The 22,092-nt window shown below is 40.5% G+C and overlaps 2 protein-coding genes across 2 annotated transcripts; one reads left to right on the top strand and one right to left on the bottom strand.

The window, feature by feature from the left end:
* Positions 1 to 16: 16 nt before the first annotated feature.
* si:ch73-303b9.1 lies at positions 17 to 780 on the bottom strand. Its single transcript, XM_036560131.1, has 2 exons — positions 756 to 780; positions 17 to 669 (listed from the first exon to the last, which is right to left on the bottom strand). Exons 1-2 carry the CDS (start codon positions 778 to 780, stop codon positions 17 to 19), a joined length of 678 nt encoding a protein of 225 aa, XP_036416024.1.
* A 270-nt stretch (positions 781 to 1,050) lies between these two features.
* mybl2b (v-myb avian myeloblastosis viral oncogene homolog-like 2b) lies at positions 1,051 to 17,271 on the top strand. The gene is made up of 15 exons (XM_036559508.1): positions 1,051 to 1,266; positions 2,224 to 2,311; positions 3,410 to 3,481; positions 3,693 to 3,785; positions 5,426 to 5,646; positions 6,060 to 6,204; positions 7,429 to 7,485; positions 8,982 to 9,179; positions 10,861 to 11,133; positions 12,195 to 12,337; positions 12,427 to 12,526; positions 12,631 to 12,741; positions 13,893 to 14,009; positions 15,951 to 16,100; positions 16,465 to 17,271. The coding sequence occupies exons 1-15, from the start codon at positions 1,244 to 1,246 to the stop codon at positions 16,591 to 16,593; spliced, it is 1,920 nt and encodes a 639-aa protein (XP_036415401.1). The 5' UTR covers positions 1,051 to 1,243; the 3' UTR covers positions 16,594 to 17,271.
* Positions 17,272 to 22,092: the final 4,821 nt, after the last annotated feature.

Here is a 22,092-nt window from a genome sequence, read left to right as displayed (position 1 = left end):
CCTCCCCTTTGCTGCATTAGATTGCAAGGTTTCTGGCCAGACTCTTCTGCTGCTCCTCTGTAAGCTCCAGAACAGCATGGCGCAGGTTCGAATCCTGGAAAGTGGATTCCTTACGTGACCTCTGATACTCCTCAATGGCAGATTTACTAGTGGGTGTCCCAGACCAGATCAGTGAGGAGATCTCTGCCAGCGCTGGGGGAACCGACTGATAACTGGGGCTCCATGTTGACTCCAACTTGCTTGAGTCCAAACACGGCTTTGGGCTCTCTAAGGCGGGCCTGATGAGTGAGACTTCCCATGGCGGGTGAGAGGTGGTCAGATCAATGCAGGACAGGTCCAGCGAGCTAACCAGAACAGGCTTTTGAAATGTAACCCTCTCGTAAGGCGTGGAGGACTTGCCCTCGATCAAACTGTTAAGGCCAGCAGTCAGGGTGCTGCTTGGAGATAGCAGGGAGCTCTTACTGGGGGCATTCAAAGGTGACAAAACACCAGAAGAGGGGTTGAAAGAAGCTGGCGGGGCAGGATTGCCTTCTGAATACTCCACAACAATCCCTTTGGGCGGCTTCAAATGGATTCCCTCAATGGACAAAGCAGACAGGCTGCAGTCTGTGAGGAAGCCTTTGTCCAGCTCTGACAAAGAAGAAGGGCCCTCATAGTTCTTAGCACCACCTTTAAAAAAAAAAGTGAAAAAGTTCAAGATTCTTGGATCCTACACCACAAACAAGAACAGAACACGGCTTGAGTGCCATATTTACCAGCTCTGCCTCGCTCTTCCTCCATGATTTTGCAGACTTGAGCCAAATGGCCTTCAGCTTGTATTTATACTTGATTTGATTTGGTCATTTGGTCAGTGTGTTTTCAGTGGAATACAAAAGAGGACACGTTTTTGGTCAAATTTAAAACTAATAGGACCCATGCAGTTGCAGTCATGTCATGCAAATGATTTTAACACAGTATTTTTATTTATTTGCAATTATCACCATTAGCTGCTGCACTGGCTCGCTCGATGCGGTGCGCATGCGCGTGACGTCACTCCCGGGAAAGCCCTGCGAAAAAAGCGCGCAGTTTCAGATTTTCACAGCTGCTGTGTGTTTCGGGGTCGATCCGAGAAGTTTTGTCCGTTCAATAAAGTGACCAGGATCCACGATGCGGATGGTCGGATCTTGATGTGCTGTGTGCGAAGCATCGCAGGGAAGAAGTACGCTTTGATCGGAGACTACGGAGAAAGCGCATCTGCGTGGAAATGTCTTTTTCTTGGACGCGCGGGTAAGCGGACCATTCATCAATGTTTATGCGTAGACTCGGCGCAAACAAACCTCAAATACGGGGCAAAATAAACAATACACCGTGAGCAGACTGGGGGGTAAGTCGAGGCTTCGCTTGAGAACTCGTTAGCACGTAAAAAAAAACAAAAACAGGGGACCCGCCTAGCTAATGTATAGGAATAGCCCGCTTAGCTCGAGGCTGAAGTTCGCATTTTTCCCGTTCCACCTTAAACGGTGCCGCAGTTCCATTCTGGCGCCTCAGGCCTCCAGCGGCCGGAGTGGAACTGCTGCGCCGTTTAAGGTGGAGCGGGAAAGTTCGAACAAGAAGCTGACTTCAGCTTAGCACTGTCTGCTGGAAAGGCTCTAGTAATGCTCGAACCAACCTGTTTATGATCCAGGAATAGTTGATGTAACCCTAACGTGTCTAAAATACATGTTTTTGTACAGTTTTACAAACTATTCTTGACCAAAACCGCAGTTTATGATCTTGTTTTGCTAATCGAGCTAGCTTGTAGCAAGCGAGCTAACGAGTTGTTGTCTTGGCCAACAGAAGTAGCTCTAAAATGAACAAATCCTGATGATATTAAAGCCTATATGCAGGCTTTATGAACGTAAATACTGAGAAATGTTTAAGAAACGTTGGAGAAGTGACGTTAAGACTTTCATGGTGTGACTTCAGTCACCAAAGGAAACAATATTTAGCTTATGGATGTTTTATTATGTGTTTTTAGTCACTATTTCTTGTTCAAGCTCATCCATAGTTGGCTGTTAACTTTGCTTTAACCATGTGTACATTAGTGCAGTGCTAACAGGCTTGTAATACTAGTACTGGAAACACCACAAAGCCAGATGGTGTCAGTACAACTCCACACGTTGCTGATGACCACATGGTAGTGTTTGTCCTCATGTCCCCTGACCTGTTAACAAGACTGTCCTGTTTGCCTGTGTGTGTTTGCAGGGAGGACGTGGACTGTCAGGACACAGATTCTGATGTAGCGGACCAAAAGGACTGCGGCAAAGTAAAAGTGAAGTGGACTCAGGAAGAGGTGAGTTAGGTTGACGAAAGAGTGGCACTAAATGCCCGAAAGCTTGTAGACACAGTGTTTCTTTGGAAATCAAGGGTATTAATTGGACGTTTGTCCCCTCTTTGCTGATGCAACAGCTTCTACTGTTTTGGGAAGGCTTTACGCTAGATGTCGAAACATTTCTGTACGGATTTGATTGCGTTCAGCCACAAAAGCATTAGTGAAGTCAGATAATGATGTTCGATGGTTAGTTTTTGCCAGTCCAGCTAGGGCTGAATGATTAATCGGTTTTATATCGAAATCGCAATCTAAGGGAGTGCAATTTTCAAATCGCAAGAGTTGCAAAAATTGCAATTTTTTTAAACAATTATAGCCTATGTCATCAAAAAGTTTTAAGAAGAGAAAGTTTAACCGAATAACGTAGAATTTGAGAGCTGTCTACATAAGGTAGACCAATCAGAGGGAACCTAACCTCCATGTTTTGTGACTTCACAACCATGACTTACTGGCAGTCTGACACACTACATTAAGGGGTCAAGCCTCAAGCTAGTAAAGGTTAATATTCTGGTCTTGTCAACAAAAAAAAGCCTGAACCTTAATTTATAGAATATAATCGCAATTGCAGTATTAGTCCGATCGCAATTAGATATTTTAGCCAAATCGTTCAGCCCGAACTCCAGCTGCTCCCAAGGGTATTGCATGGAGCTCCATCACTCCAGAGAATGCAGTTTCACTGCTCTGCATCTCAATGCTGGGGAGCTTTGTACCCTTCTAGCTGAAGCTGGGATGCATGGAGACCTTGTGCGGCTTCTCCAGAGCACCCCGTTCTATTGGCCATGCTTTTATATTGAGATTGTACAGTCCATATGTGCTCAGTTGAGCAAATGCGTTAGCAATGGGTGCTCTTTTACAATATCTGAAACCACTAAATAGGTGTGTCTACAAACATTTGTGCATATAGTGTAGTTTTTCCAGACGTTTTAGAAGCTTGCGGTAGTCAGACTGAGTGGAAAACCAGCTAAATCTGAGTTTTTCCATCTCAGAACTCAGTTTTTCACCCCTTATAATAGTGTTTGAGAGTGTGTGTTAATACAAGACTGGTCTCTCTTTGTTTTCCAGGATGATAATCTGCGAACACTGGTTCAGAGTTTAGGAACGACCGACTGGAAATACATCGCCAGTTTTCTGCCAGTATGTATTGTTTATGCTGTGTATGAAATCTAGGGGGTGTTTCATGAAGCGGAGTTGAGTAGGTGAAACTAAATTTGGTACAGTAGGCTGAAGACTGAGAAATCCTGCTTTGTCAAATGCCCCTTATTGTGTATTTCTTATTTACATCAGTGGATCTGCTTTTTGGTGTAGTGCTGTGTGTTAATGTTAATAAATGCAAACTGTTCATTAGAATCGGTCAGAACATCAGTGTCAGCACCGCTGGTACAAAGTCTTGGATCCAGACCTTGTCAAAGGACCTTGGACTAAAGAGGAGGATGAAAAGGTGAGAGAGAGAATATATATTTTCAGTGTTTTCTTTTACTATTTGGCAACATGATTTTATTCGCAAAGTTTAATTACCCCAAATGTAACTAGCTAGAAAATTTTTTAAAAATAATAACATTTAGACGTTTTTAAAAAAATAACATTTAGAAATTTACATTTACCTTTAGGCAGTATACACAATCATATCACTGTCAGAACAAAGCCTTGTATCTTCACGGGAGAAAGAAGAATGTTCTTAACTTTCAATGTTAATGTCACAAGATTTAATGAAACATAATTTTTTCTTATTAGTCCATTTGGTGTTAATTTTTCCTACAGTATAAAGGGCAGATGTCGTTTTCAGACTATGGAAAAGAGGACTGAAAATGGGCAATGATGATGTCGTTGTGGGAGCAAACCATAGATATCCATACCTAGATATCCATACGTCTGAGCGCCCGCCATGTTGGAGCGCTCAAGATCCGCTTGTGAACAAATTCGCTTGTATTGAGAGACGATGAGTCTCAGGATTAAATCAGACACAACTTCCTTATTACTCAACCGATTTTCACTAGATTTGGTTTGTTATAATCCTCAGACACAGATTAATCCAGGCTGCATGGATCTGCTCTCAGTAGCTTTTATTACTTTAATAACTGATCATGATAATTAGCCGTCTGGACCAGTAGGAAAGTATTCAGTCTGCACCTGATGATTAAAAACCAAGTTTGGAGTGAGAAACACAATCAGACACATCAGCAAATCATCAATGTGTGAGTCACTTCTAATCTTAATACACAAAAATAAAATAAACCCCTAAAACACAGTGAGAAGCATGAAGCGAACGAGTTTCCTGTTCCACCTTAAATGGTGCAGCAGTTACTTTCTGGTGCCTGAAATTGAACCATTTAAGGTGGAATGGGAAAATACGAACAAGAAGTTGGCAAATAAGAATCTAACTTCAGGTTTGTGTAAGAAGGTGCTAAAGTTAATCTATTATGAATATCTACACGGATTAAGGAATGCTGTGGCTAGCCGAGCTTTTAACGTGCATGGCTGGACCCAGCGCGGCATCTGGATTATGGTAAAATGGACAGCGATGATGTCGTTGTGGGAGCAAAACCTCATTTCTCCAAAATGGTGAGCTTTCAGGAGAAGGGAAAAAAAACATTCTTAGTTTTTAATGCAAGTTAATACAGTAAAATGAGATTTTATTCCAAGTAATTTTCGATCATTTCTGTTAATTCGTTTACCATGAAATTGTAGCACAATGTAAAGGGAATGTTTTGAATTATGTCAAAAAATGAAAACTGTGTGTTTTTGTGGTTTTGTACCGGCAGCTGTGATATGCTGTAGCGAACTTTTACATTCAGCAAAATGCACAGTCCTTATTTATAATTAAGCACAATGTACTTTTTTTTTTGTCCTATTGAAGGAGGACTTCCCTAATAAACCAAATTATTACATAAACATAATGTGTATATTGGTTGGTTCTGGTTATTATGGCCCCCAGCCTTCTACCAGAGACCAGACTGGAAAAACTGGTTCACTGCATGGGAGTCGTCCAGAATGATCTTGTCCATGTATATCAATGGTGAGAAGGCCGATGCAGTGCTCATCTCATAGCTTGGCTTACATTTCCACTTCGTGTCTGTAAAGGTAATAGAGCTGGTGAATAGGTATGGTAACAAGCAGTGGGCCATGGTTGCTAAGCACTTGAAGGGGCGTCTGGGAAAGCAGTGCCGCGAGCGCTGGCATAACCACCTGAACCCAGATGTGAAGAAGTCCTCCTGGACTGCAGAGGAGGACCTGATAATCTATAAGGCCCACCGTGTGCTGGGCAACCGCTGGGCCGAGATCGCCAAGCTGCTCCCTGGAAGGTGAGTGCTGCTGATATATACACCAATCAGGCATAACATTATGACCACCTCCTTGTTTCTACACTCATTGTCCATTTTATCAGCTCCACTTACTATATAGGTGCACTTTGTAGTTCTACAGTTACAGACTGTAGTCCATCTGTTTCTCTGCATACGTTCAAGGCATTTTCTTCAATATATTTGTATATTTTATATATTTATTTAAGTCATACAGTATCAGAAACTAAGTGGGAGTCTATTTAAGATGACTTAACTCCGCTCAATTTCAGGCAAATGTGTGTCATGATTTATTATTATTTTTCCAGAATTAGTTCTTGTTTTTCAGTTTGTTTACACCCAGCAGGAGAGTCATTTCTGATAAGTTACTGATGTGTTTTCACCCAAACAGTGTGTGTTTCTGTGTTTTCTTTTAGAACAGACAATGCGGTGAAGAATCATTGGAACTCTACAATCAAGCGCAAGGTTGAGACGGGTTACTATGACGGAGTGGACACGACTCTCCATATCATTCACCAGCCTGAGCCAGAAAATGTTATAGTTCAACACGTTGATCCACAGGTATCATTTATACACCCCCTGCATTTTATATGGGTTTGTACAACAGTTAGTTCGGGCCGCGCAAGCTGATTGGTTGAGAAGCGTTCTAACGGTGCTGTTATTTCACCATAACATCACAGGTTTTTCACAAACACTGTATCACTCCACTGAGACGCCGTTGCTAAGCAACAACTTTGACAGCTGTAGGAGACGCTCAAGCCGTTTGAACGTTTTTACGTCTTTGCCACAAACAGAAAATGGACACTTAAGATCACATTTGACCGACAGCTGATTTGGTCAGACACTAAGTTCCCAAACTGTCGTCACCACTGAGCAGCTTTTCAGTCAGCAGCTGTGACAGAAGAACAACTGAACAACCTGGAATCAGCCAGAAATGAACCCAACACCATTCGCCAAACGTGTAGTCTGATCTTCAGAGTCTGACCAAATCAGACTGAGCCATAAAACTGCCGCAATAAAAAAACAAAAAGCTGCTCAGTGGTGATGATAGTTTGGGAATTTAGTGTAAGGAGCTGGAGAATGAACTGCCGGCTGTGCAGTGAGTGGGCTGCACGATGCTGCACGATGCCGTCTTGATACAGCACATTTCAATACGGCAAAAAAATCTAACATTATAGAAGTTCAGTACTTTAAAATGACTTTTAAAAAGATTTTAAAATGGCACAGTGGAATTTTGCCTCATATATTCTGATAGCTAAATATAAAATCTTCTGTTTAATGCCCCAATTTAATTCGCTAGCTGTGATGTAACATGTTAGCCCAGGGGTCGGCAACACCAATGTTAAGAAGAGCCATTTTGTCCTTTCAGCAATAATTAAACCACTTTGGAAGCCACAACGTTTTATGTTCATTTTACCATCTTGGCTGTAAATATGTCTCAGTACGTGCTACTAGCATAAGCGAAAAAACACGATGTAAACGAAAACGCTGACTTACTTTGCTCTGCTTTAAGCTTTAGTTCAGCTATAGCTGCTTTTCTCACATCTCCGACAGGAAACTTTTCCTCAAAAGTGAAAGTGTCTTTTTAAATGACGTTTTACGAGGCTGAAGTCAGTTTCTCAATCGCCAGCTTCTTGTTCGAGCTTTCCCATTCCACCTTAAATGGTGCATAGGATGCCAGAATGTAACTGCTGCAGCATTTTCTTTTTTATTCCTTGTCTTTTTATTGTTAAAACATGAATAATATAAGGGCTGGGTATTGATCTGTACCTGTATTCTCTGTAGGAGGAATTCTGCTATAATGCAGCCAGTGAGGGTATCCCTATAGAGGTGGTGACACAGGTAAAACATCACACTTTTGTAGACTAAAAGCAAGTAATATTGTTTTAAAGTGATAGTTTGGGGTACATTTTTTTATTTTTACGATTTCCCCCTTACCTTGAGTGTAGTTGGTTGGCCAAGACATGTTTGGAAATGTGCTTTTTTAGTGTTGCACTGGAGCTACAAGGCTAACATAGTTAATGTATAAAGGAAGCTTACACCCCACCAATTAGCAATATGCAGGCTGCATAAATAAACCAGCCCACACTTCTCAAAACACATTTATCAAAGTTGTGTTAGGTTGAATCTGATTGTAAAATGAGTGCACAGACATATTTAAACGATCAAACTCAGGTCTGGTAGGAATCCATGAAAATTTGAGTAGAATAGTTTTAATAACCTGAAGGAAAATGCTTGATTTGCAGTTAACCACCAAAACTACCACTTATAATAATGATAATAAGAATAATAATAGAAAATAACAATATTACTAATAATTTGGGTAATCCAGTACAAGTGGATCTACTTATTTTACGTGAACATTGGTATAAACAAATGCAGCAGCTGTTCTGTGTTCCATGTAAAAAGATATTACACATGTACATTTGTTTTATACGACTGACCCCTCCAAAAAATAAAACATAGTGCAGAAACATCTCATACACTGCAATAATACAGTATTTAAATGTGTTATTTTAATCAAGTGAAAATAATCACTGTACACAATCACATCATTCTGTCGTCTTAAATAAGCTGAGACGTTTTGTTTGTCACATTTTATTCCTTCCAGTCGTGGTAATTTTAACTCAAAGTTTGGACACTAGGTGGAGCAGTGAACTCAGTCGTGAGCTGCTGAATGCCGTGTTTTTATTGGGTCCCTGCTGATACAACTGCTTGAATTGGAGTGTAATTAATGTAAACGATGTGAAAGTGAGGTACTGATGGGCTGCTGCTTGATTTGACACACTGAACCTGATTAAATTACACTCAAATCTCCTATTGGTTGCACGTTTTACAAATATGTCACGAATCAGACACAGTAGTTTGTACGTCATTAAAGGTGGTCAAATCTGCTTCTTTTTTATTTATGTGTTTACTTACTTTATTTTTTGCATAACTTTGATGACTAAGACCCAATGAGTTGTTAAGTATCCTTAAATAGAGTCCCTAATGTTGGTTGGACGCTGTATTATCTAGAAAAATGGGCAAGTGTATGTTGCACAGCCAAAACAGTAGCTGCGGCCTTTATTTTATCCATACTTTTGTCATTTTTCATAGATAACTGTGTACAGTGTCAGAAACCACATAAGCAAGTCTATTAGAACTTAAGGCAGCATAAGACATTGTCATTTTGGCTGTGGTCATTATTTTAACCCATCTACCGAAATGTCCCTTTAGTCCACCCTGTGTTTTATAGTCTCACAAGCCCTATTTTACTCACCATAGAGCTTCATTAATTTATTTCAGGGTCTTGAACTAATAATGAAAATGAAATTCATACTTTCTGTTACCGCCAGGAGTCTTTAGATCCTGCACCGCAGAAAGCTGAAGCTGCTCCCATCAGCTCTGCGACTCCTAAACGTCCCAGAGCTCCAGCAACCCCTAAAAGCGAAGCAGACAGTGGGGGGAACTCTGCCTGGGTGGTGGACAGCTCAGGCTTCCTCTCGCCCTCTGCAGCGCCCACCCTGAAGGAGGTTATGGAGCTGATGGACGGGGTGAGTTCACTGCACACTGCCTTTGTCTGAAGGGTGAAATGATATGCAGTGGCATTCTGCAGTGGTTATAGGCTAAGAGCTCACTATGTAGACACAAATTAAGCCTAGCCTAACACTAGATCTAACATGATATAAATTTGGTTCATCCTAGAGAAACTTAACAGATTTCCTGACAGTGGTGGTGATAGGAGCCAGGGGTCTCAATGTCTACAGTGCAAATATATCCATTTATATTTAAATGAAATCATGTTTGTCACATCACATTTACACAGGTGCAAGGTGAGTGAAAATCTCAGGTGTGTAGCCCTTTGTAGAATTTCAATACTATATATATATGAAAGGTACACAGGGGGTAGAATATTGATATAGAAATCTTCCAGATTATACAAGATATGGATAAAAGATGTACAAGATGTAAATCTATATGTGTAAGTATAGATTTGCTGGATTGAAGGTGCAGTGAGATCAGAGTGTCTTTTGAGATGTAGATGAGGTGTGGATTGTCCATGGAGACCATCATGATGATGAGGTGCAGTGACAGGCCTATAAACCGATACACCAGCACTGCTGGCTGTTCAGCAGCCTGATGGTCCGGAGGAAGAAACTCTCTCAGAACCGGCTGGTTCTGGACTTCATGCTTCTGCACCTCCTCCCGCTTGGCAGCTGTGAGAACAGACAGTGGCTTGGGTTGGTGGAGTCCTTTAGAATCCTCCTGGTCTTCCTCAGGCAGCATTCCTATATCTCCAGGAGGTTTGGGAGTTGGACCCCGGTGATGTGCTGGGCTGTCCGCACCACCCTCTGCAGAGTTTTCCGCTCGATGGCAGTGCAGTTCTCATACCAGGTGGTGATGGAGCTGTTAGAATGCTCTCCACAGTGCTTGTGTAACATGTTCTGAGGATGCAGGGGATCATGCCAAACCTGCTTAGCCACCTGAGGTAGAAGAGGCACTGTTGTGCCTTTTTTACCACCCATGTGGTGTTTTCGCTCCATGTCAGATCCTCTGAGATGTGAACACTGAGGAACTTGAAGCTGCTGACCCTCTCTACAGTAGCTCCGTTGATGGTGATGGGGGTGTGCACTTTCTCTTGCTTCCTAAAGTCCACTATGAGCTCCTTGGTCTTATCATCTGCAAATTTGATGATGACATTGGAGCTGTGTCTATTTACTATCCAAAACAATCAGTAAACAATCAAGTCTGGTGATTTGTGTGTAATGTTGATAATAGTAATAGGTAGTGGTAAATCTGAGAAATGTTTTCTTTTGGGACTGTTTTGCCTCAGAACACCTTGCATGGATTTAAAGGTTTAAACCAAAACCTTCTCAAAACTATCGCAAAAGAATGTCTCAGACATCAGGCAGCGTATTTTTTCAAAAACTTTGTGAGGGAGCTTTGAGACATTAAGCTCTTTAGATGTCTGGTTCCTATCACCACCACTGTGAACAGTTCTGACTCAGCAGCTCTCCTTTAAGACAGTGATCTGGACCTTGAATCCAGTTTCAGGTCCTGGATTTTGCTGGTATATGCGATTCTATTTGGACAATCATTTACAACAGTTCAGTTCACCAGTAATTACAAAATCCAGGATAGGAAACCGGATTCAAGGTCTACATTAGAAGACCTCTGATCTGGGATCTGGTGTGTTCTTTCAATGAAATAATCCCTATGCCTCTCTCCCTGCAGGACCTGGAGGGTTGGTGTAATCTGGCTGATTTTGACTTGCCGGAGGAGAGTCAGAGTCCGGAGGTGTTGCAGTTCCGGTTGGAGGGCAGTGCTCTACAGGAGCTCAGTAAAGGCAGTAAAGGGGAGCTAATCCCAATCTCCCCTGGCGGGGCCACGCCCCCTTCCATCTTGAGTCGCCGCACCCGCCGCCGCATCGCCCTGTCCCCAGACCCCAACGACTCCATGACCCCCAAAAGCACTCCTGTCAAGATCCTCCCCTTCTCTCCCTCTCAGGTAATAATCCATTCATACCCAGCTGGAGTGTTTGCTGTACTCTATGTGGGGATGTGCTCAAGCCATATTTTAATGGAGTGAGATCGCCTGTATTAAGCCCAGTCTAATGCTTTATTAAGGCTATTTCCCCCTGTTATGCTGTATTTGTACTACTGACGTAAAGGTGACATAACCGGACACTGTCCAATCCAGTAGTGAGGCACATTTTCAGATGTATTAATGTCTACAGTGCGAAATTAAATAAAAGTAAAAAAGAAAACTGCGGTGGTTAGATGTGAAATACTTAATACTTAATTCTGGAGAAACTTACCATGTGAACTGAGAACCATCAGTTTTTTTTTGTTTTTTTTTCGTTTTTTTTTTTTCTTTTTCCTTCCCCATTTACTGTGGCAGCAGCACCTAACCTGACGTTAGTACTAGTACACGGTGCAAATGCAGTGCATCTGACCCTTTTTCATCTTTATCCTGCTCTAATAATGACCAGCTAAGTTGCACAGAGCATATTATCTTGGTGACGAAGGCTCATTTAGGACACGGCTTCGTTGCTTACACAAATGAGAGCCGTCAAGTTACAAAAAGGATCTGATCTGAGCAAAAATTTGGAATTAAGAGCCAGAATGTATTTTTAAAAGCCGTTCTTCGAGGAGAGGTATGCGCCGAATATTGTAAGACAAAGTAGTCCCCAAAGAAAACACATTTAACACTGTTTTACTTTATTAATATTACATATAAACTTTAAGATGTGTAGGTCAGCATCTTCAAAACTGAGAAAAAAATGTATGAAAGTCACTAGTAAAAAAAGAACAATATATATATATAATATACATTTAACTGTAGCATTTTAAAGTAATTGGCACTTTAGGATATCTTACTTAAGCCGAATTAGCTTTAATATATATAAATATACTTCAACGTGTTTACCTAATTTTCATTAAAAACTCGGTATCGAAACGTTATTTAATATTTTTAGTAAATTGGATTGGAATTAAGGGGTGAAACAGTATTTTCATAATTGTTTTTATTTTTATTTATTTTATTTTATTTTTTTTTACCTTTTGCAGTTCCTCAATTTATGGACCAAACAAGACACCCTGGACTTGGAGAATCCCTCTCTCACGTCTACCCCTGTGTGTAGCCAAAAGGCCATCGTCACCACACCACTACACCGTGACAAGACTCCCCTCACTCAGAAAGAAAACTCTGTGTATGTTCTTTTGTCTCCTATGTTCTTTTCCTCAACAAAACAGATTGTAATGTGAAGGAACTCTGAACTAAAACGTTTTCCCCATTTAGATTCATCACACCGAACCACAAGGCTGATATGGATAACACTCCCCGCACTCCTACCCCATTTAAGAATGCCCTGGAGAAGTACGGCCCCATACGGCCTCTGGTGAGGAAATGCCAGTAGATTAACCAAAACAAAGGTTTATGCTACAGACTATGCACCCATGTTAAGGCTGATATATGTATAAATATATTTGTTCTGTCTTACAGCCACCAACGCCTAACTTAGAGGAGGACCTGAAGGAGGTCCTGCGCAGCGAGGCGGGGATCGAGCTCATTGTGAAGGATGAGAGTCCACCTGAGTGGAGACAAAAACAAGTGGTGAGTGGAGGGCAGGTTGTCTCATTCGCTGTCTTTTTGCTATAAAAAATTTAATTAACACAATATTACTTTAAAACGTGTTCGTTGTTTCAAGTTTGCTGCTTTAGTTTTGTACTGGAGCTACGAGGCTAATGTACCTAATAGGTAATGGAAGGTTATACTCCACATAATTGCATACCTAAATCATCACATACTTGTCAAGTAGTCTCAAACACATGCTCTGGTTTCAGACACTGTGTGACGTAGTGTTCAGTGATGCATCAAAATGAATTCCTTTTAATTTTTATTTTTTAATTGAAATGAAAAAATGGACGAGCGAAAATGAACGGTTGCTAAAACAAAGCTAATTTGTGGTTTATAAGCTTTCATTACTTTTTAGCCTTGTAGCTCCTGTGCAAAATTAAAGAAGAATGTTTGGACAGTGGTGATTCACTATTGTGTCACACATATCGTTTTAAACCTGTTCCTAGACTAAGGCTACGTTCACATTACCAGGTAAAAATGGCACAAATCAGATTTTTTTTGCCCTAATGTGACTCCGATCTGATGTTTTCAGAGCTGTGTGGACACCTTTCAAATCCGACCTGAGCCACTTTCATATGTGGTCATTTATCGGATACATATCCGATTCGTGGCCATGCGACCTTAATGTGACGCTCAGATCGGAATTCATGTGCTTTTTTTCCCCACTGCGCGTGACCATCATTCATCGTTACCATGGCAGCAGCGCCGAACAGAAGTTAAAGCCTGTAAACGGTGGAAAAGCAGCTCATCTCACCTTTTTCCCCTCCGTCTCGCTCTAATAATGAAGCTGAGAGCTGATCAGAGTTAATTATCTTCTCAGCGAAGCTCGTTCTGCTCGTTAGTTTGTTGCTGATGATGAACGTGATTCATTCACGTGACGTTACTGAGTAGGATGAGCTCATGAGGGTCATTTCAGGACGCAGGTTCATCACATTAATGACAGACTTGAATCACTTACCTAAACGAGTGTGAACCGTCGTGTCAGAGAGATCAGATTTGAGCAAAAAATCGGATTTGAGCAACGAGGCTTGTAAAGTGAACATAGCCAAAAAGGTTTAGGTTTAATTTGCAGGCAGGGATCTGACCCTTGTGTTTTATATTCATTATTATTTTTTTTTTGTCATCAGCATCGGCCTCCCATGAAGAAAGTCCGCAAATCTCTGGCCCTGGATGTGTTGGACTGTAATGACTCCGGCTCTGCTCGACGCCAGCAAACTAAACCCGCTGCCAAGCCCAGCAGGAAGGTATGAAAGCATTGGTGGCAATACAGATATTTGGCTTTAGTCTTCTACTATGAAGAGAGTGTAAAGTGCTGTTAGGATGGGATACGTTTTACAGGGGGAGGTGGGGAAATTAATTATTGATTAATTGTTACTGGCGTTTCTCAGTAATTTTAATTCCATCTGAACTGTGATTGTGCGCTACTGTGTCAGGAAAGTTTCCAGTGTAATAAAAACGGCTGGCGTGAGATTCTGTTTGAGGTTAACTTCTTATGTAGAACTGTAAGTGCTAAGTTGACACTGAAAAAAGGTGACACTACAAATGTTTATTCCCCGGTTTTGTAGTTATGTCTCCGTGTTTAGCTTAGCAACCTACTGAGTATTTAACCTTTTTAACTCCTTGGAACCACCGGTGGTTCCAAAACGCACTTCGTCATATTCTTCATAACTTTCATATTTCATAAGCTACACTCTAAAGGTGGGGGTCGTATGAGAGCTGTAACTCTTCTTTCCAGTCAAATAGACGGGTGATGTAATTTTAAACCCTTATAATAAAAGAAGCTGAACTCACAATTTTTTTTTTCTACTGAAAGTCGACCCATTTTTCCACAAATCTGGGCTATAAACTATAAACAGATGGCGTCTCTTCAGTGATCTGCTCTGTACAAATTATTTTTATAAAATAATACAAAGAGCGTCTAAGATTTTTTTGGCTTTCAGTAGTAAATTGTAAGCATATAGCAATATGTGTGATCATAACACATTTTCTGTTAATTTGAGGGGAGCTTTTACCAAAATTTACATTTATTTCATGCAATTACTGAATAATTTGCCTTACGATTTGGGCATGTAAATTCAGATGGAAAAAACGAAATATACCCACGAGCATAAGAGGTTAAGTCAGCATTTACTAGGTTTACAAGATAAAATGGCCACTGAGAGGTACACGGTAGGTGTACCTTTTATAATCTGACATCTCAATGCCTTCTCACTCAGTGAAGTGGCTTATTTTATTTTATTTCATTTTATTTTATTTTACTTTGCTGCAAAGCATGATGCCTTAGTGTGCCACAGACATGACAGACGTCTGAAGTAACTTAGTGCAACTAGGCTATGATGGCTGAAGTTATATGTATTCCTCTGTCTGCTTCGTGTGTGCTACTGAATTTGTTGTACAGCCCTGTTGGCTAGATGACAGACAAGGTAATGTTTCACCAATTCTCAGACTTAATAATCTAAACAGTTGTCATTCCAGAGGTGAAAAACAGCACCTAAAGGAGTTCATTGAGTGTTTTTATTTTTTCCATATCAAATAACATCGTCTTCTCCAGCCTAAAAACAGCACTTTTCGCTGTAGCGCTACGCATATGAGTGTCAAATATGTCCACAAGTTTAGCTGTATGTACACTGTGTGTGTGCAGACTTCTGCACATGCAAGTTTAAGCTTAATGTGTGAGCTTTTTACAGCAATTCTCGTTACACTGACACCTTTTACCCACTGTTAAAGGAAAAGTAGAAATAACCTGACTTTATATTAATCCCATGCAAATTTGACATCTGTTTCAAAGTTTATCTTGAGTACAGAGGCACTCGAAAAAGGATTTACTTGTATTCTCTCAAGTTTAGATTAAACTGTTGTGTGCTCTGCTTCATCAAACACACAGTGCCAAATGTTGCAAGATGTACAAAAACGGAGTGAAACAACATTTGGTTTTAGGTGGTGAAGTTGACTGTAAATTCGGTAACAGATAATCGTACTGTAGGTTAGGATAGCCAGGTAAATGGTTAGGGTGCACAAAATATTGGCTAAATCAAATTTTTTGACATGTTACTCCAAATCGGTCATAAATATTAAACACATGCTGTGGTGAAACTATATTATCCTACCTAACCTACCTGAAACATAACCTTTTCGTTATTAATTAAATTAATTAAAATTAAGACTGGAGACTTTTTATCTTGCAGGCGGACCGGTCACTGTCACGCTCTCTCAACTCCTCTATTACGGTGAAGAAGGAGGAGAATGTCCTGGACCAGGGTTTCATCCTTGGCCCAAATGAAAGTGGAATAACTACCAGTCGAGCTCAGCCGACCCCCACGATCCTGCCTGCTCCTGTAAGTCACACAGCTGGTGTACGATTTTACAGTTTCAGAGCTGATCAACATTCTGAGCTGGTTTAGCTGGTTGAATCTGTTTTTCCAGTTACTAAGTTAGCCTCATCGCATAAAACCTTCGAACACCCCTAGTCAAGTTGCATGTTTTGTCAGTAGTGTCTGCAGTTCCACTACTCCACAGCCCAGTGCTTGGGGGGCTTTATACCTCTAGCTGAACACCTGTGTCAGCAATAGTTAAAGTAGCTGAATGTCTGGATAATTTTGGACGTGTATAATTAATCCTTGATCTACGTCTGCAATCAATCACTTGGCTACCTCCTCAACTGTCTCACTGGTTCTAATCTCCATTTGGTTTCCCCACTAGATGACGCCAGCGTGGGAAACAGTGGCGTGTGGTCGGACGAAGGATCAGCTGATCATGACGGAGAAGGCCAGGCGTTATCTTCGCTCTCTGAAGACTAGCGCGCACAGCCGAGCGCTCATCCTCTCCTGAGGCTGCACTAAACCCTCCGCTGAAGAGTCGCCATTTGCCTCTACCTTCTATGTTCTTCGTGTTACAAATTAAGATGTAAAAAATGGTTTGTTAATAATGTGTGATAGAAAGGATGGTTTTGAAACAGTGTTGTAGATAACAGAAACGCCATGTTCTCATGACCGGCAGTCATGGTGAATCAGTGATGGTGCTATCAGTCATTTGTCTCAGGTTGTGGTTCCATGACTTTACCACAGTGTGTGTCACAGATTCAGAATACATTCTGTTTGAGTCAATGTACCTGTAATTTATTAAACTTCTTAAATGCTTCGCTAAACTATTGTCAAACGCAAAGGAAAATATGCACCCATGCCTTTAATTTGGCACCGTATCCCTTAACACTTGACCAGTTCTGTAGAAATAAGATTGCGATTCAGGGTTCTTTCACCTCTTGATTACATTTTCTATAATGGTAATGTAGAAGCAGATTCATCTGCTGGAGTCAGCTGATGGAAACGGACAGACAATAGATGGACATCTGTCTACTGACTTCCTAAAATGGGTAATTGTGATTTATCCAGAGTTTTGTAATTATATATTTTTATACATGGTGCTCAACTTTGCTTCTTTGCAATGTAAGGTTAGCCATGATCTGCTTTTGATTGTCTAAATAGATTGATTGCTGATTGTTGTATGTAGTGAAAATAATTAAAATAAAATGTCACTGTCATCTAAAGTCCTGCAAATTTGTTCTAAATAAATATTTAGTGTCAAAATCTCAAAAAGGGGTCATTATTAGCACATGATACTCAGCAAACACCAGATTAATAAGGGTAGTTTCTTGCTATCAGTGGTATAAGAAATCGCCCCTGTGATACTAGCAGGTCCAGATTATGTTTTTTTTTTCAGATTTATTCGATATTGTTTTTATAAAAAACTACACATTTCTGATTCTGATCAAAATTTGTTCTTTTTTTATTCTTGCATTAAAAAAGACCATTCATAGGGGCCTCTATGGGTCCCCAAATGTTCAGAAACAGCCCTTAGGATAGTCCATTAAAACCTCTCTTAAAACCCCTTTAAATGTGTTTATTTACATTTTTATCCCTAGACATTTTGATGTTTATTTATTCATATCAAGCTCACAAAAGCAACAAGACTCAGTGCCTCTCAGCATGTGTCCTACTTCACCTGAATTCATTCTACACGCTTGGCCAAAACTGCGATATTAAATGTAGTTGCAAGCAGCAATAAGGGGTCCAAGCACCATTTCACAACACATCCAACCTGAGTAGACCGAGCAGTGTGATTATATTGTGTAGCAGTTACTTTACAAATGCTGAAGGAAAAGCTCTTTATCTTAGGTATTAACACAGTTTGACAAACTTTAAATCTGTATCTGTTAGTTTGGGTGCCAGTAATTTACAAATTTGCTCATTTTGTTTGCCTGTTATTTTAAAATGCCACAGAAAAATGACTTCATCTGTGGGATGTCTGTAGTATGACAAATTTTAAACCCATATTTCTTGTTCATGGTATGCTTACTGTCACTGATCACTTTGCAGTGTGTTAAATTTGATTATTGAGTCAATTAGATTGGGTGCAAATTAGTAAATTGAAGAAGGGATCTGGTAGCTTTGGCTGCCAAGTACTCTAAAATGTTTTTTAATTTATTTAATTTTTAATCAGTTTATCTTTGGATTGTGAAAAGTATGACAGACTTTGATACTGGTTGTTCTTTTGTAATATGTATTGGAAATGCTTTATAATGTGATGGATTTAAAAGTAAGTTCAGCATGTGTAATTATTGTTTTAGTGCATCCCTTTAACATATGTCCACAGATCTTTGCACCCTATTTTAACATTAGGCATTGAACAGGTATACCAAATTTGGTGTCAATTAGACAATGTATTCTTGTCATTGCACTACTGTGTTGGAAATGTATAAATCAGAATATTAAATTTGACTTTTCAACTCCTTGAGACCACCGGTGGTTCCAAAACGCACTTCGCCATATTCTTCATAACTTTCATATTTCATAAGGTACATTCAAAAGGTGGGGGTGATATGAGAGCTGTAACTGTCTTCTTTCGAGTCAAATAGATGGGTGATGTAATTTTAAACCCTTATAATAAAAGAAGCTGAACTCACAAATTTTTTTTTCTACTGAAAGTCGACCCATTTTTCCACAAATCTGGGCTGTTTATAGTATAAACTATAAACAGATGGCGTCTCTTCAGTGATCTGCTCTGTAAAAATTATTTTTATAAAATAAAACAGAGCGTCTAAGATTTTTGGCTGTCAGCAGTAAATTGTAAGCATATAGCAATATGTGTGATCATAAAACAGGTTCTGTTAATTTGAGGGGAGCTTTTACAAAAAATAAATGAATAAAATAAAAATGTACATTTATTTCATGCAGTTACTGAATAATTTGCCTTACGATTTGGTCATGTAAATTCAGATGAAAAAAACAAAATATACCCTGGAGAATAAGAGGTTAATTTGCCTGTACAATTTAGCGAACCCATCTATTGGCAAAGTTGTGCAGACTAAAGGCTTTTTTGAGATTTTGCCACTGTCTGCATTTGTTCAATTTAAACTAAATAAGTGAAATTATTTGTACATAATTTGCATATGATTCCATTCTGCAGCGCCCCTTGGAGGTGAATTTAGACCATAGTTGGCATACTGTCTGTAACAAACTTGAATATGATCTCAGTCAGGCAGTCTATGTGCGAGTTGCAGCTAATGGACTATGTGCTTGGACCCTAATAATTCCTGTGTGTATGTTATATCCTCCTGAGACCTGGTAATTCATTGTTGTCCTCTGTGGGGGACGTGAGCCCCCAAAGGATATTTCAAAAACCACACACCGATCAGGCATAACATTATGAGCACCTCCTTGTTTCTATGCTCATCGTCCATTTTATCAGCTCCACTTACTATATAGGTGCACTTTGTAGTTCTACAATTACAAGTCAAGTCAAATTTATTTATATAGCGCCTTTTACAACAGATGTTGTCACAAAGCAGCTTCACAGAGAGTCCGGGTCCAAGCCCCCAGTGAGCAAGCCTTGGCGACAGTGGCAAGGAAAAACTCCCTCAACAGGAGGAAGAAACCTCGAAAGGAACCAGACTCAAAAGGGGAACCCATCCTCCTCTGGTCGACACCGGATAACAGCACAGACTCAAAACAGTATAAGTGGATACAGTTTTACAGTTCTGTACAGTGTTGGGTATGGAGTTTAGAGTCCTTTGTACAGTGAGGACCACACAAGGATCCACACAGCACAAGGCTCTACGATGCACGCAAACAGCCCATCCAGTCATGGCAGACGAAGCGACAGCACCACACAGGACGGAGCACCAGCTGCATCAGACCCCCCTGGGATGGGATTGAGTGGTGTTCGCATCAGACCCTCTTGGGATGGGCAGTCACTCAGCTCAGGGAAAGGGCGGGGGGGGGTGACCGAACAGAACAGAGAGTTGACAGTGCAGCGGTAGGCCTGGCTATGGCAGCATAACTAAGAGGGAGAGTCAGAAGGTAACAAGGACATGAGGGCTCCCTGAGAAGTCAGAGCCCCTCTGCTCCATCGTCAACAAACTTGAGTGAAGCAGTGGGACGACAGCACCAACATTCCCAGATTACCATAAGACTCTCTGTCCGTGAACCCCCAGATCTGCCCCTTTTTCTAACACGAAAACTAATTAACCAAAGGCTCGACTAAACAGGTAAGTTTTTAGCCTAGACTTAAAGATGGAGGCTGTGTCTGAGTCCCGAACACAGACTGGTAGGCTATTCCAAAGCTGGGGGGCTTTGTATGAAAAGGCTCCTCCCCCTGACGTAACTTTATTAATTCTAGGTACTGATAATGAGCAGCACCTTGTGATCTAAGTGGGCGTGTCGACTGATAATAGGAAATAAGGTCACTGAGGTACTGAGGAGCATTCAGAGCTTTATATGTCAGTAGAAGAATTTTGTACACAATGCGGAATTTAACTGGCAACCAATGTAAGGTACACAAAATTGGGCTAATGTGGTCAAATGTCCTGGTTTTGCTGAGAACTCTGGCTGCAGCGTTCTGGACTAACTGAAGCTTGTTAAGGTTTTGACTGGAGCAACCAGAAAGCAGAGCGTTACAGTAATCTAACCTGGACGTGATGAAGGCGTGAACTAACGTTTCTGCATCCTGTAGCGACAGTGCATTTCTTAATTTAGCGATGTTACGCAGGTGGAGGAAAGCTATTCTGGTAATATTGGTAATATGCTCATCGAAGGCCAGATCGGGATCGATCATGACACCAAGGCTTTTTACAGATGTGCCTGGTGCAACTGAGAAACTATCGAGATTAAGAGTAAACGTAGGCAGATTATCCCTAGCAGCTTTTGGACCACTGCTGTGTCCAAAAGCAGCAGCACTGCTGTGTCTGATCCACTCAGACCAGCACAACACACACTAACACACCACCACCACGTCGGTGTTACTGCAGTGCTGAGAATGATCCACCACCCAAATAGTACCTGCTCTGTGAGGGTCCATGGGGGTTCTGAGCACTGAAGAACAGGGTAAAAGGGGTGATTTATCATTTGTTGGGTGTGTCATTCACAACAGGAGTTCTGCCACCTCAGCAACCACATTCTACGGGAGCAAGAGAAGCTATTAGTTGAAAAATGTGCATTAAAGATTTCTGTTTCTAAAGCCTATAGTTGATCTGTTTTAGGTAGAAAAACGTTTTAGCTAATTTTCATAGCAGTTCTTTATTGATATGCATGATTGATATGATATGTTTAACGACCTAACAGTAGACTTTTTTTTGATGTCCTTTCTGATGGACACTGGAACTAACTTTTTCTGTTTTTACATGAAATTCATATCACAGGTGATGGGAAATTGACTGAGGCAGAGAGAATTAAAGGATGATCTCACCCCTCTTAGGGTTAGAAGCAACAACATGTAAACTGAGCAGTTAAATACATTACTGTGATGTTACTGTATCTATTTTTTTCTTTTTTGTCCTCATTTTTTTGTACCGCCAATATTTTAAGTATTACTCTTACTGCTAAATGGACAACTGGACTAAGTGTATGCAGCCATTTAAGCTCAGGATCTGAGCTTATTTAATTTCCTAATTTATTAGAAAATCTCATTTTACATAATCGTACATTTTAAAATAAAAACATTCAAAATAAACTAATTCTCATCCCTCTCTGTTTATACCTAAGGTTCATCCCTACCATGGAACAGTTTGCTGCTAAATGACCCACCCAAAGTACTGACTGGGTGGCCTGGACTCACTTTGAGCAGAACATTGATGACCAGGACTTTGAAGACTGTTGATAAGGTTTTTTAAATTGTTGCTGTTGTTGCAGCAGGGCTTTGATCTTATTTAGTATAGGAATGTCCACTATAAAGGACATTACCAAAAAATAAATAAATAAATAAAAAGTTTTTGAAAAAAAAAATCAGCCAATAATTTTATTCTAAAATGACTGAAATTCTCACTTTATTTTTTCT

This window comes from Colossoma macropomum, unplaced genomic scaffold (genome assembly GCF_904425465.1).
Source record: "Colossoma macropomum unplaced genomic scaffold, Colossoma_macropomum, whole genome shotgun sequence".
Lineage (NCBI taxonomy): Eukaryota > Metazoa > Chordata > Actinopteri > Characiformes > Serrasalmidae > Colossoma > Colossoma macropomum.
This window is presented reverse-complemented; position numbering and strand designations above follow the sequence as displayed.